This window comes from Planococcus citri, chromosome 5 (genome assembly GCF_950023065.1).
Source record: "Planococcus citri chromosome 5, ihPlaCitr1.1, whole genome shotgun sequence".
NCBI classification, from domain to species: Eukaryota; Metazoa; Arthropoda; class Insecta; order Hemiptera; family Pseudococcidae; genus Planococcus; species Planococcus citri.
In genome coordinates this window covers 39,632,357-39,645,925 of record NC_088681.1, presented here as the reverse complement: position 1 = coordinate 39,645,925, position 13,569 = coordinate 39,632,357, and the positions used below count along the sequence as shown (strand labels likewise).

The window sequence follows — 13,569 nt, the reverse complement described above, 5'->3', positions numbered from 1 at the left end:
AAAAAAAAAAAAAAAACTTGCAAAAAGAATTGTCAACAAAAATCTGTTCATTAAGTAACTTTATTGAAAAAATTCATGATATCAAAACATCGCCAAGCAATTTTCATTCAGCAGTTGTGATCAGGAATTGATATGGAATTTCAAATTAATTTGGTACTTACTGAAATAAAATATCCATAAGTTTGAGAACTGAATTGAAAAACCGGACCGATAAATTCCGCCGGCGCTTGGCCCGGTTTTTCAATTCAGTTCTCAAACTTATGGATATTTTATTTCAGTAAGTACCAAATTAATTTGAAATTCCGTATCAATTCCTGATCACAACTGCTGAATGAAAATTGCTTGGCGATGTTTTGATATCATGAATTTTTTCAATAAAGTTACTTAATGAACAGATTTTTGTTGACAATTCTTTTTGCAAGTTTTTTTTTTTTTTTTTTTTTTTTTTGGTTGGCGGTAATTTTGCTTTTTAAAAGTATTTTTGATGGATATAACGACTTTTTTTTTAAATGTGTACATATTGTAAATTGTTAATGCGAATTTGGGTACATACTCCAAGAAGTTGAGAATATCAGATTTTTGTTGACAATTCTTTTTGTTTTTTTATAGGTAAGTTTTTTTTTTTTTTGGTTGGCGGAATTTTTGCTTTTTAAAAGTATTTTCGATTGATATCACGACTTTTTTTTTTTTTTAATAATGTAGATTATTATAAATTAGTAATGGGAATTCGGGTACACCAACAATTTTAGAATAATTTGTTGATTAAATCACAAATTTTCTCACTAGAAGAACACTACCGAACTGATGTGAGTCAAATTTCGTACAGTGATTTAAATTAGGGTATTATTTCAAAATATAACGTTTGTTATTTAAAAAAATCATTTTTGACTCCCTTTTTCACAATTTAAAAATTGCTTTCCCCCATAAAACCCCCCAAAAATGAAAATTTCTCGTTGTACCGTAGAAAAGGGTCATCTACATTATATTCGCTATCATTTTGCAAAATTTCAAGCAAATCGGTTCATTTGGAGAAGCTGTAGCCTTGTCAACGGAAATTTAAGCATGAAATTTCATGAATATTTCCATTTTTCACCCTCAATCACCCTAAAAATAAAAATTGTTTGCTGTACCATAAAAAAGGGTCATCTGCATCACATTTAATACAACTGTGCAAAATTTGTGCAAAATTTCAAGCAAATCGGTTCATTTGGAGAAGCTGTAGCCTTGTCAACGGAAATTTTCATGAATTTTCATGCTGAAATTTCCGTTGACAAGGCTACAGCCTCTTTTAATGAACCGATTTGGTTGAGATTTTGCACATTGATAGTGAATATGATGTAGATGACCCTTTTTTATGTTACAGCTAACAATTTTCATTTTTTGGGTGGTTTAGGATGAAAAATGGAAATATTCATCACGAAATTTCATGCTTAAATTTCCGTTGACAAGGCTACAGCCTTTCCAAATGAACCGATTTGCTTGAAATTTTGCACAATGATGGCGAATATAATGTAGATGACCCTTTTCTACGGTACCGCGAAAAATTTTCATTTTGGGGGTGTTTTAGGGGGGATAGAAATTTTAAAATTGAGAAAAAGGGGGTCAAAAATAATTTTTTTTCAAAACTGACGTTGTATCTAAAAATAACTCATTAATTTACACCAGTGTACGAAATTTGACTTGAATTGGTTCAGTAGTTTTCTCTTAACACGAAGATTAGTGATTTCAAAAATTACCCCAAAATGCCAACTTTGGGTATTCCAATCTACATCATTTTTTACCGTAGAAAGTTTGTAAGCATACCAAATTAAAGCTCTCGTTGATGCCAACAACATATCAAAAAATCAGATTCGTGCGTGTTTTTATTCGCGAGAAATTCATCATCGAAAATACGCTTAGTTGTTCAGGGAATATAAGCAGTAAGTGGCCGGACTGTCATCACGTTTGGTATTATCGTTTTGTTTTTTTTTTGTGTTCGTTTTTTTTTCTTGCTTGGCGGGGCAGTCCGACCGGACTGCTTGATTTGAGATCCTGCGTCGACCTAGAGCGTTGCAATCCAAATCCAAGATCACTTTGAGAGTTCATCAGTCAAGCCAAAACATGGAAAGACATTATTTCTTAAGCTGAGGAAATATTTTTGAACGCAACGGATAACTTAGCGTTAATTTTTTGGCCATTGTTGCCAATTTCAAAAAACAGAAAAAAATGAATAATTGTAGAGCTGTTTTTCTCAAAATTCTAAACCTGCAATAATTATCAAAAAATTAGCACTATTCACTGCGTTCAAAATATGTTTTCAATTTCAAAAATGATATCTTTCCATGTTTTAGCATGATTGATGCGAAATATTTGAGAAGAAACAATTTTTAAAACGCGAATTTAACCAAAAATAAACACTTGATTTGTTTATGTATTGTTAACCACTCAATGGAACCCTAAAAGTTGTCTTGATTTTGGATGGAAACAGTCTAGATCGACGCAGAATCTTGAATACTTTATTTTGGTTCTAAGCCAATTTCCCAAAACACGTTGGGTAGAAGTAGGAGTGAGAAAATTACGATTTTTTTCGAAAATGCTTCCTTTTTGAGGAACTTTATCTCCCCTGCAAAGGCACATTCGTAGGCAAAAATTTTTCAGAGTAACTTCCAACTCAGAATGAAGACCTTCGAGAAGTTTTTTTTCGTGATCCATCTTACTGTGCAGTGTGCACCATACCATGATAAGTATTAAGTTGTATCCGTTTTATCTACGTACGTTTAACTGAATTTGTATGAAAATTTCAGTTCCAAAAATATTTCTTGATTTTTTCACTCAAACTAACTGAATAAAATGATGAAAATTCAAATCGGTAATCCGAAAATACCACTGAAGAATGAAAAAAATTGGAAAAAATGTTCCATTGATAGGTTACTAATTTTTAATTATTTGGTCTACAATCTATTCTTTAGCCTTAAGATATTCACTATTGAGTATAAGCAATTCATATTTGCAGCGAAAAATCTCAAGTTCACTTCGTATAAACCGAAAAGTGTGATTGGGTAGCATTTTTGATTGAGGCAAAGTGACAGCAGATAGAATTTTTGAAATTCCACGTTTCTTTCGTACCACGGAAACTCCAACATTGTATCGGAAAAATATTCGTGCTGAAATTAAAATGAATTCATTTGTATGGAATAATTGAATATAAAGATGACCTGAAAGAACCACTTACCGCAGAATTGATGTTTTGCCATTTCTTGCAAAGCGTGTAATGCAAGTAACAAACATAACACGCAATTACAATAAATGGTAACTTGTGGTACGTGGATTCAAATTTCTGGCAAAAAAAAAAGGTTGTTATGAGAAATCTGTTTTTGAAATAAATAAGTGCCTAGTTGCCTACATATATGTATGTATTATATTTCTTACCCGACTGCCCACTGATCCCACCGCAAATATACTCATTACGTAGAAAATTTTTACATAGAGTGAGATGGGTATGTGCGAGTTGGATCTTACGGATTCAGTATGCCTGTAAGTAAGGAACATTCTAGGTTTAGTACAGGTACGTATGTAATGATGATAAAAGAAATGGACGCCCACATCAACTGAAAGTCACCCACTTGATTATAACTTGTTGATACTTCACAATAGTTGCAAATTCAAGACTGTCATTTTGGTCACATTTATGCATAATTTTAACTCTATCTATACATTTTGACAGAAGATCGTCGTATTTTCGGAGCGTAGCTCTTACACCTTCGAGTGTACAAAGCATCAATAATTGCCCAACTTGTGGAATACTAGCTTGGTAAATTATAAAGAAGAATACCATAACGTAGTTTAATATAAAATAACCCCAACTTTCTTTTTCAAGACAGATCTGTATTGCAGGTTGCTCATCATTTGCCAATCCGCAAGAATATAGGTAAAAAAATTCATACAAATGTACTTTTTGAATTTTTCCTAAAATGTCTGCAGCTTGTCCCGCAACCATTACTCCGATAAATAGAATTACATCGCGCTTAAAGATAATTAGAAATTCGTTCGCCGTTATGTTCATTTCTTCGACGCCGATATAGTTGGGTGAATTTTGATCAAACTTAGATAAAAAGTTTACTACCTGATACTGATATGCCCGAAAATATAGAAATATCAAAGCAATGGAAAAGTTTACAATTAAACGCACTGTCGCTTGTGACTTGTAAAAGTTTTCCGAAGTATTTGTAACTGTAATAATACTTCCCAGAATTAGGAAGGAGAAAATAAACGATGTGAATACATAATACAACCATTTTACGTGTTTGTTAATTGTTGTGGGCAACCCGCAGATAAATGATCCGTAGAATAATAATTTACAAAATAATTTCACTTGATTGTGAGAAGAATCACTCTCCATTTTTTAAATCCCTCTATCGTCATACATTTTGCGTACCTAGGTACTAAAAAAGTTTTTTTTGAGGAAGTTGTTTCGTATGAATTATTCACTGGGTGAAAAATTTTCGTGACTGTGTTCCTCGTAAATGTATCATTTATATTCTGCAAATACAAGAGCCTATTGAAAACTATCAATTATTCTGAAGAAACTAATTTTTTTTTGCTTTTAAATGTGCGGGTATTTTTTTTTACATTTTTATGCTGTTTCTTTTTTAAAATTGTTTTTTGCCTTGTTTTTATTTCGATAATTTGAAAAGAAAAAAACGTCGAAGGTGAATTTTTTTATTCAATTTTTACTTGAAGTTGTTTCACAGCGTGATCAAGGTTTTTTTTGTTTTTGTTTTTCTGGGCATTTTTCAAGCCTTCATTTCATATTTTCAACGAGTTTCATTCATTAATCTTTGGAGGGCCAAAGGCCTTTATTAGTCCAGAAAAGTGAGCAGTAAGCAACGACATAATTGTCAGGAAAAATTTTATTGCCGGAATATGTGATTTTTTATTCTACAACTTATATTTTAATAATAGCAAATTGACGAGCGAATACAAACGATTCAAAGTTATTATGAAAAACTGCAAGTCCACAACGTATAATCCGCCAACAGTTATAGGATAACATTTCTGTGTCAACGTTAATAAAACGAGGTAGGATTTTTGAAATTTCATAGTACGCTCGTACCAAGGGAATTCAATCAGAGCGTCCAAGAAGTTTTCATTCTGAAATGTAATTTAAAATTAACAAGAAATAAGACAAAAATACTTTCTTTAAATCTGGCTTTGGCTATACTTATAATAGGTATGATGGTGCCTACTACCTAACTCTTAAAAATGTCAAATGTAATTAAGAAATTGGTTTCTTGTTTAAAAAAATGATGATTTACTAGGTACTTGAATAATCCATTTTCGAATACCTCAATAATATTTTTGTACTTCTTGAAATACAAAATTTTGAGAGCTTTTGCCCACACTTCATTCGAGCCTTTATGCTTTTCTTTTTCAGACCTGAAATTTCCGGAAATAGGGGCATCGGCCCAGTTCCCTTTACCTTCTCCTGTTTTTTTTACCTTCCCCTCCTAGATTTTTTTGAAAAATGAGCCACCGAAGTCACGAATCAAATTGAAACCCGTATTAACATGTTTTGTGTTTTTTTTTGAAGCACAATGCCCTTGAAAAGCTTAATTTTCCATTCAATGTTCATATTGAAAGATTGCAGAAACGTGATTTTTTGATTTTGAAACGCGAAAAAAGCTTTTGATAGGTGAAGTTGACCCATTTGACCCCCATTTTTACGTATTCGTTGAAAAAGTTGAAAAAAATCCTTTTACTCGATGAAATGAACTCATCAGAAAAAAAATCAAAATTCTGAGTGAATTGAAAAAATGAACGAATTTCAATTTGTTTGCTATGAGTTTAATTTATACGTCAGAAAGAGGTCAAAATAATACAAGTGAATAAATTTAAACTTTTTTTGATATTTGCAATTGAAAATTGAATTTTTTCGAATTTTGATTTTTTTGTGATGAGTTCATCTCACCGAGTGGAAGGGGGTTTGCAAATTTTTCAACGGATACGTAAAAATAGAGATAAAATGGGTGAAATTTACCAATCAAAACTTTTCTTCATGTTTTAAATCAAAAAATCGCATTTTTTCGGAAACTTTCAATTTTTTAAAATAGACTTTACCAAATAACGCCATCCCAATGAAAACTACGTTTTGAAACTTTTCAAGCTAATTTTTCGTACGAAAAAAAGTGGCAACACTGATTTTTATGATATCACCAAAAAGCCTTTCAAAACCGCTAACTATTGGGAAAAGTTCTATTTTGGTAGGTATCGCGACTATCGAGTAATCCACTGCTGAATTGGATGATATTTCAAGTTCACTGAAAACTTTGACACCCCCTAACAGCCTTTAAAAAATGTCTAGAGGACTGCGATTTGCGCCATTGATCATCTGTTCGGAAGGTCTTTTCACAGGAAAAATTTCAAAAAAGTCGCCGACTCTTCTTACCACTTTTTGGTCGAATTTACGTGAAATGACTCTCTATACCAAAGCTTTGCTTAAAATTGAGATGGCCTTATCAGGACCACCTACCTTAGCTACCTATCCAGTAAGTGAAAGTCTTACCGTATGTTATGGAACTAGATGTTAGGTTAGATGTAGAGTTAGAGACTATAGTTAGTCATTGTACATTCGTGTGTAAATACAGACGTTCGTTAATCGGTTGTTCGTTATTGAGTCACCACAATTGGCGACGAGGAAAAAATTTTTTGCGCGGTAATCGTGCGCGTTAAAATGTACCGATTTCGCGCTCTCGGATGATTTTTTTTTATCGAAAATTAATTAAATCATTCGTAAATAGGTAAATCGCGAATAAATGATTTTTATGACAGAAATTTTCGCGTGTGAAATGGTGAAAAAAGTGCCAATTTCATTACCTACCTTTTCAACCATTCTACTCAGCTACCTTCAATAATCACAGTCACACTCAGCTATTTTCACTCAGTCAACTCAGCTATTTTCACTCTACTCAGACACATCTCAGCCTTCAAACTCAGCACCATGAACGCAGACGAACTTCAGAGAATTTTAGCTGAACAAAATACTCAGTTTCAAGCAATTTTGCAAGCAGCTTTAACTCAAAGTCGAAATACTCCTCGGACACCAGAAAACACTGAAAAATTTGATGCTTTTGATTCAAAGAAAGAAAAGTTCACAAATTACATCGCTCGTTTCGAAGACTACACAGCTACAAAAAACATCACTGATGTTGAAAAGAAAGCCGGATTATTACGTACTTCAATTGGTTCTACCCATTATAATAAACTTGCCGCTTTCTTGGGACCTGATAAATCAATCCAGAACCTATCTTACGCTGATTTAAAAACTTCGTTCAACGATCTATTGGTTCCACGTCAAAGTGTCATCATATCAAGGCATTATTTTCTAGAAACGCAGCAAAAAGAAAATCAAAATATTGCCGAATTCGTTGCCTCGCTTCAGGACAAGGTGGTAAATTGTCAATTCACTGTTGAATGCGAGTGTAAAAAGCAGGTATCCTGTGCCAAACTATTCTTAGCAGCTCAAGTGGTTCGTGGTATTAAAGAGCCATGGATTAAAGAACAGGTACTCCAGACAGACTCTGATGATTATGATAAAATTGTGGAAAAAGCAATTTCATTGGAAGCTTCGCGAATTGAGAGCAGAGAATTGAGCAAAAATACTCCGAATACAATACCAGGTAACTCAGATGTAAATAAATTATCTCGCGCTTTCAATCGCGACTCCCGTTCTCAGAATCGTTATAATGATCACAGTAAACAACGAAATCGTTCACACAGTCGAGGTTATTCGAAAAATCATTATCGAAGTAATACGCCAGCAAAACGTAGATCGAAAATCGATTATAAAAAGCTGGGAATTGATGGGTTATGTCTCCGTTGTGGTAGAAATAACCATTCTGTATCAGATTGCACTGTTGATCGAAATAAATTAAAATGCACGTCATGCAACAAGCCAGGTCATCTCCCAAAGGTGTGTATTACCACCCTCATGTCAAATTCAAAATCAAATGAATCCAGTGTCAAAATCTCCGAGCCTACAAACTATGCAACATATTCTCAGTATGTAGACAATTATCATGTCGTTGACCTTTATAAGCTTGAAGAAAACAGTGTCAATACTGATGATAAATATTTCATTGAAGTAGGTATCAATGGAAAATCGAAGAGAATGGAAGTTGACACAGGTGCTAAATTTTCGTTGATACCTGATGATGAATTCAAAAAATTGGGAATTCGAGCACCAATCAAAGAAGCAAAAATCGCTTTTCGTTCGTTTTCCGGAGCCATAACGCCAGCTCTAGGTTATGTTACTGTTGATGTTTCCTACAAAGATAGGAAAACTCGTTCAAATTTGTACATTGTGCCTCCAGGTCATGCTACATTAATGGGCCGCGAATGGATTCGCACCTTAAAGGTTACTCTTGAAGAACTTGACCTTGATCAGCAAAAATCAAATTCCTTTGATTACCCAGTTTACACATCTGAGGCTACACCACAAGAAAAATTATCATCGATATTAGAAGAATACTCTGAACTTTTTGAACCCAAAATAGGTCGCATTCCGAATTTCGCCGTAAACCTACAACTCCGTGAAAATGCAACGCCTAAACTGCTACGTGAGCGAACTGTTCCCTATGCTTTACGTTCAAAAGTTGATGCCGCTCTAGATGTACTCGAAAAACAAGGAATTATAACTCCAGTCAGCTCTTCAGACTGGGGATCGCCTCTAGTTGTCGTTTTAAAACAAGACAACGAAGTTCGTCTCTGTATCGATTACAAGGTCACTGTCAATGTGCAGCTAGTAGATGCCAGTTACCCAATTTCCAGGGTTGAAGAAATTTTAGATCTGCTAGTAAACGCCACGCACTTTTGTAAATTGGACCTATATCAAGCTTACATGCATATGTGTGTAAATGAAGCCTCCAGTATAATTCAAACCATTGTAACACATCGTGGGTCATATCGAATGAATCGTTTGGGTCCTGGTGTAAAAATTGCGCCATCTGAATTCAACAGAAAAATGAAAGAAATATTGCTAAATTGTCCCGGAACTGCAAATTTCTTTGATGACATAATCGTATATGGGTCATCCTTGGAGGAGTGTTTAGAAAACCTCCGTAAGTGTCTAGAAGCACTGAAGAAAAATGACCTTCATCTAAATAAGAAAAAGTGCAAATTTCTTCAAGAAAAAACAACATACCTCGGTTTCGTAATTGAAAAAGGGAAAATAGGTAAATCACCAGAAAAGATGGAGGCTGTGAAAAATCTACCTAGACCAAAAGATGCTGATGAAATTCGTAGGTTCATTGGGTTAATAACGTATTACCATCGATTTATTCCAAATTTATCAAACCTCACTGCACCACTCAGAGCTCTGCTGAAGAAAAATGCTAAATTTTTCTGGTCTTCAGAATGTGAATCAGCATTCATCAAATTAAAAGAAGAAATATGCAGTGATCGTGTTGTTGTACCTTTTGACCCAATGAAACCATTAATTTTAACCACTGACGCAAGTCCAGTTGGGGTCGGAGCTGTTCTCTCTCATTTCAGTGATGGAGAGGAGCGGCCTATCGCTTATGCCTCAAGATCGTTAACTCCGGCAGAAAAAAATTACTCTCAGCTTGATAGAGAGGCTCTCGCGATTATTTTTGCAACGACCTACTTCTACAATTACCTACTTGGAAAAAAATTCACTCTGGTTACAGACAACGAAGCTCTGACGAGAATTTTCGCATCAAATAAAAATATACCACAGATGACGTCAGCCAGGCTAATTAGGTACGCATGTTTTCTCGCTCAGTTTAACTACGATGTAAAATTCAAGAAAGGTATCGATAATCAAAACGTTGACTGTTTATCTCGGGCACCAGTTGATCCGCAAATCAGCTATGTTGAAAATCTATCAGTGAATGTTATGTCCGAGCCAACCAATGATTTTATTCTCGGAAATGAACCAGACCAAATCTACACTGATAATATCTTTTATTTGTCAAACGAAATAGTTAACTCAGCAACGATAGCAGCTGAAACACAAAAAGATCCAGAACTACAGCCGCTATTACTAAAACTGCTCACCGATAACTCGGACTACGAATATACGACAGCTGATGGCATAATTTTTAGAAACGACCGTGTATATGTACCAGTGTCCTTGAGAAGTCACGTTCTCGCTGATCTACACTTCTCTCACATGGGTTCAACTCGTATGAAACAATTGGCTCGCCGATATGTTTATTGGAAGGGCATAGATGCTGATATCGAACGTTACGTAAAGAAATGTAGCGATTGCGCCGAATTGCGGAGAAATCCGCCAAAAGAAAAAATTCATCCATGGGACCCCCCAGCTCGGAATTGGGAAAGAGTTCACATGGATTACCTCGGACCATTTTTAGGATATTACGTTTTGGTATGTGTTGATGCCAAGTCCAAATGGTCCGAAGTCCGAGCAGTAAAAGAAGCACCTACCTCTGAAATTACAATCAACCTTCTCACAGAAATATTCACTACTCATGGTTTTCCTACTCGTTTAGTCTCAGATAATGCAACAATTTTCAAATCTGAGTTGTTTCAAAATTTTTGCAAGAAAAATGGAATTCACCAGAGATTTATTGCTCCAAATTTTCCACAAACCAATGGTTTAGCTGAACGCAGTGTACAAACTTGGAAACGCAGACTTCTTGCCATGCAGTCAGAGGCTGATTCGACTTCAATTCATGAAAAATTACGTCAAATCACCCTCCGTTATCATGCAACGCCGCTCGCTTCCGGTCTTTCCCCGGCAGAACAATACCTAGGCCGTAAATTGAAAATTAGCCTAGATGCGTTTTTTCCATACCATGAGCCAAGCCATAAAAAAACGCCGTCAGTTCGACAATTCAACGTTGGCAACACAGTTCAGGCTCGTATTTTTACTAATCAAAAACTTGTATGGGCACGCGGTGTTGTTGCTGAGAAGTATGGAACGCGTCATTATTTAATTACACTGGAGAACTCCGGACGACAAATAAAAAGGCATATCGATCAACTCGTACCCGCCTGGGAACAAGGTAATAAAGCCGTCACTTTCGGTCCAACGCAGTCCTTTGATGTGCCGAAGTCACCGCATCAAAATACAACGCCTAATACCAGCGCCGCTGAAATGCCTACAACCAGCGACGCTGCAACCTGTCCAGCTCGATCAGCTGGAAGTACCGATCCAAGCGCGCCTCCAACAGTGCGCCGATCATCGAGGAAAGCGCCGCCTCCGGCGCGATTCAACGATTATATTCGATAATTTTACATTATTTTATTCCTATACTATTATCCGTATTCATAATACTTTTATTCATACTCGTTATTTCAATCAATATTCAATATTGTAATTTTTTTTTAGAAATCAAACTATTTTTAATCATATTTTTAACTTTTTTTTAAAATCAAAAAACTTTCAAAATTTCAAGTTTTCAACTCAAATTTTTCAATTTTTTTTTTCTCTCTTGCAGGGGGAGATTGTTATGGAACTAGATGTTAGGTTAGATGTAGAGTTAGAGACTATAGTTAGTCATTGTACATTCGTGTGTAAATACAGACGTTCGTTAATCGGTTGTTCGTTATTGAGTCACCACACCGTATTACCAATGATGCATAAATTCTGGCACCATATAAAGTGTACGCCAATAACATATCCAAGAGCAGGAAGCAATCTTAGATTCAGGTTTGTGGACTCAAAGTTCTAAATTAACCAGATTCGAATAACACATTAATCAATATGAAATTTAGTTTATATTCATTTTTTTAAAAATTATACATTTTTACTACTTCACCTGACTTGCTGCAGCGAGTATCAAAAATATGCAAATGGAATAAATCGTAGCAACATGCGCCATCACAGGAACACCCAACAATGATATCATAAGTTGAGTTTTTCTGTAAAATATATCGCTCAAAATTTTCAGAATTTTTTCTATTGGTAAATTCGCAATTAGAATTGACAACATTTTGGCAACTTACTTGAACATGTTTTGTTGATAATTCATCACAGTGGCAAACTCGATAACATCTGTTGTGTCAGATTTACGCATAGACTGTATTTTTTCCACACACTTCGACGAAATGTCATCGTATTTTTGTAACATCGCTTCGGTATAATTAATTATCAGTAGCTTAAGTAGCCACGAAACCGTGCTTAAGGCGTTCACAAATTGAAAAAGGATACCGTTCACGATGATGTTAACGATGAAATTTTCGTAAGTATTTTTTTGTACGCAAAATTTCATCTTTATCGATTGCCTATCCTTTGACACGCATGAAAACAGTAACATGTAATCTCGAAAATCCTTGTCAGTCTGCTCTTCTGCAAACAATTCAGTTACGATCCACATAACCATCGCTACGCAGTGAATTGTCAAGTAATATTTGACATTCTTGGTGAACTTTTCGGCCGTAATTATCATAGCTTCATCTCCCATATACGATGGCGAATCCTCATAAAATTGAGAAAAAACTTTGTCGAGTTTTTTTTCGTATATACGATAAGAACATGGAAAAACTGTGATACAGTATGCGCTAGAAATCATTCGAGCAATAACCTCCAGCTTGCCTAATGTATTTGAAATGTTGACCATGGTTATAATACCGCCTAAAATCTGAACACAAGCGATCACGTATAAACTTATTAGATAAAACCAACTTATCGTGTTGTTGCAGAACCGTTTTCCGAACAGAATTTGCCCGTAATGTAAAAATGCGAGTGTAAATTTTACTCGTTTGTTTGAGCGCGACAAGGTCATAATTTATACGAATTTTTCTCCGAGATTCGAGTTTTTACTGCGAGCTTTCCAATCCACGAATTTGATATGGTTTGCGTTAATGTATCATATGCCTGGTTTTCGTTGAAAAAAGAATTCGAGTGAATTCAAATTACTTACGCGTGGTACAAATCGTATTCTAAAATGCTTTTGTTATTTACAGTAGGTGGTTATTATTTTTTCCCTTTGGTAGGTAATTACTAAAAAAACAAAATGTGGCAGCCGCATAAATTATCTGCAAAAAAAAGAGTTAAAAATGAGAAAAAATTTGTTTGCTTTTATTAATCAATCAATAATCATGCGTCGATTTGCGTTATGAACATTTTGTTTTTATGCATTCTAATTTTTCAAAAGATAATTGATAAGTACGTTGGAGCTAAAGCCATAATTCAAATTTTACAATTTTATGTAATATTTTATAATTGAAAGTTCAGCGTTCAAAATGCTGTTCTAAGTACGAATTGAAATGATGGAAAATTACATAATGCAGAATTAAGTACTACACAGAAAATTTTTCATGAACAAGTTTCATTGCCTTTTCAGGGTCGTAAAATTGTGAACAGATTAGTGTACGTACGTATTAGTACAGTCATTTTAGCAAAATTTTTAGTCCAACCTCGGAAAAATTGGAGAAAGCTGAATTTCACATCATTTGTTCAGATTGGTCTCTAAAACAACCCATCAAAAGTTGCACCCCGCAACTTGACCGCTACCCCCCCTCGCAAGAGGTCATTAACCTTTGCCGATACAGGTTTTTTGGCTGTATCACCAAAATTAGGGACCCGAGAGGAAAAATGTTCAAATA

General features: G+C 34.8%; 1 protein-coding gene and 1 long non-coding RNA gene across 2 annotated transcripts in view; one reads left to right on the top strand and one right to left on the bottom strand.

Annotated features, from left to right (window-relative positions):
• The window catches only part of LOC135847613 (uncharacterized), a 149,648-nt gene that overhangs the window by 22,690 nt on the left and 113,389 nt on the right, over positions 1 to 13,569 (bottom strand). The gene's annotated exons all lie outside the window — the stretch shown is intronic.
• Positions 6,594 to 13,569, top strand: part of LOC135847462 (uncharacterized protein K02A2.6-like) — a 66,777-nt gene continuing 59,801 nt past the window's right edge. Inside the window, exon 1 of the mRNA XM_065366998.1 lies at positions 6,594 to 11,671. Within this exon, the coding sequence (XP_065223070.1) occupies positions 6,977 to 11,251 (4,275 nt within the window). The 5' untranslated portion in view covers positions 6,594 to 6,976 and the 3' untranslated portion in view covers positions 11,252 to 11,671. The remainder of the gene's footprint in view (positions 11,672 to 13,569) is intronic.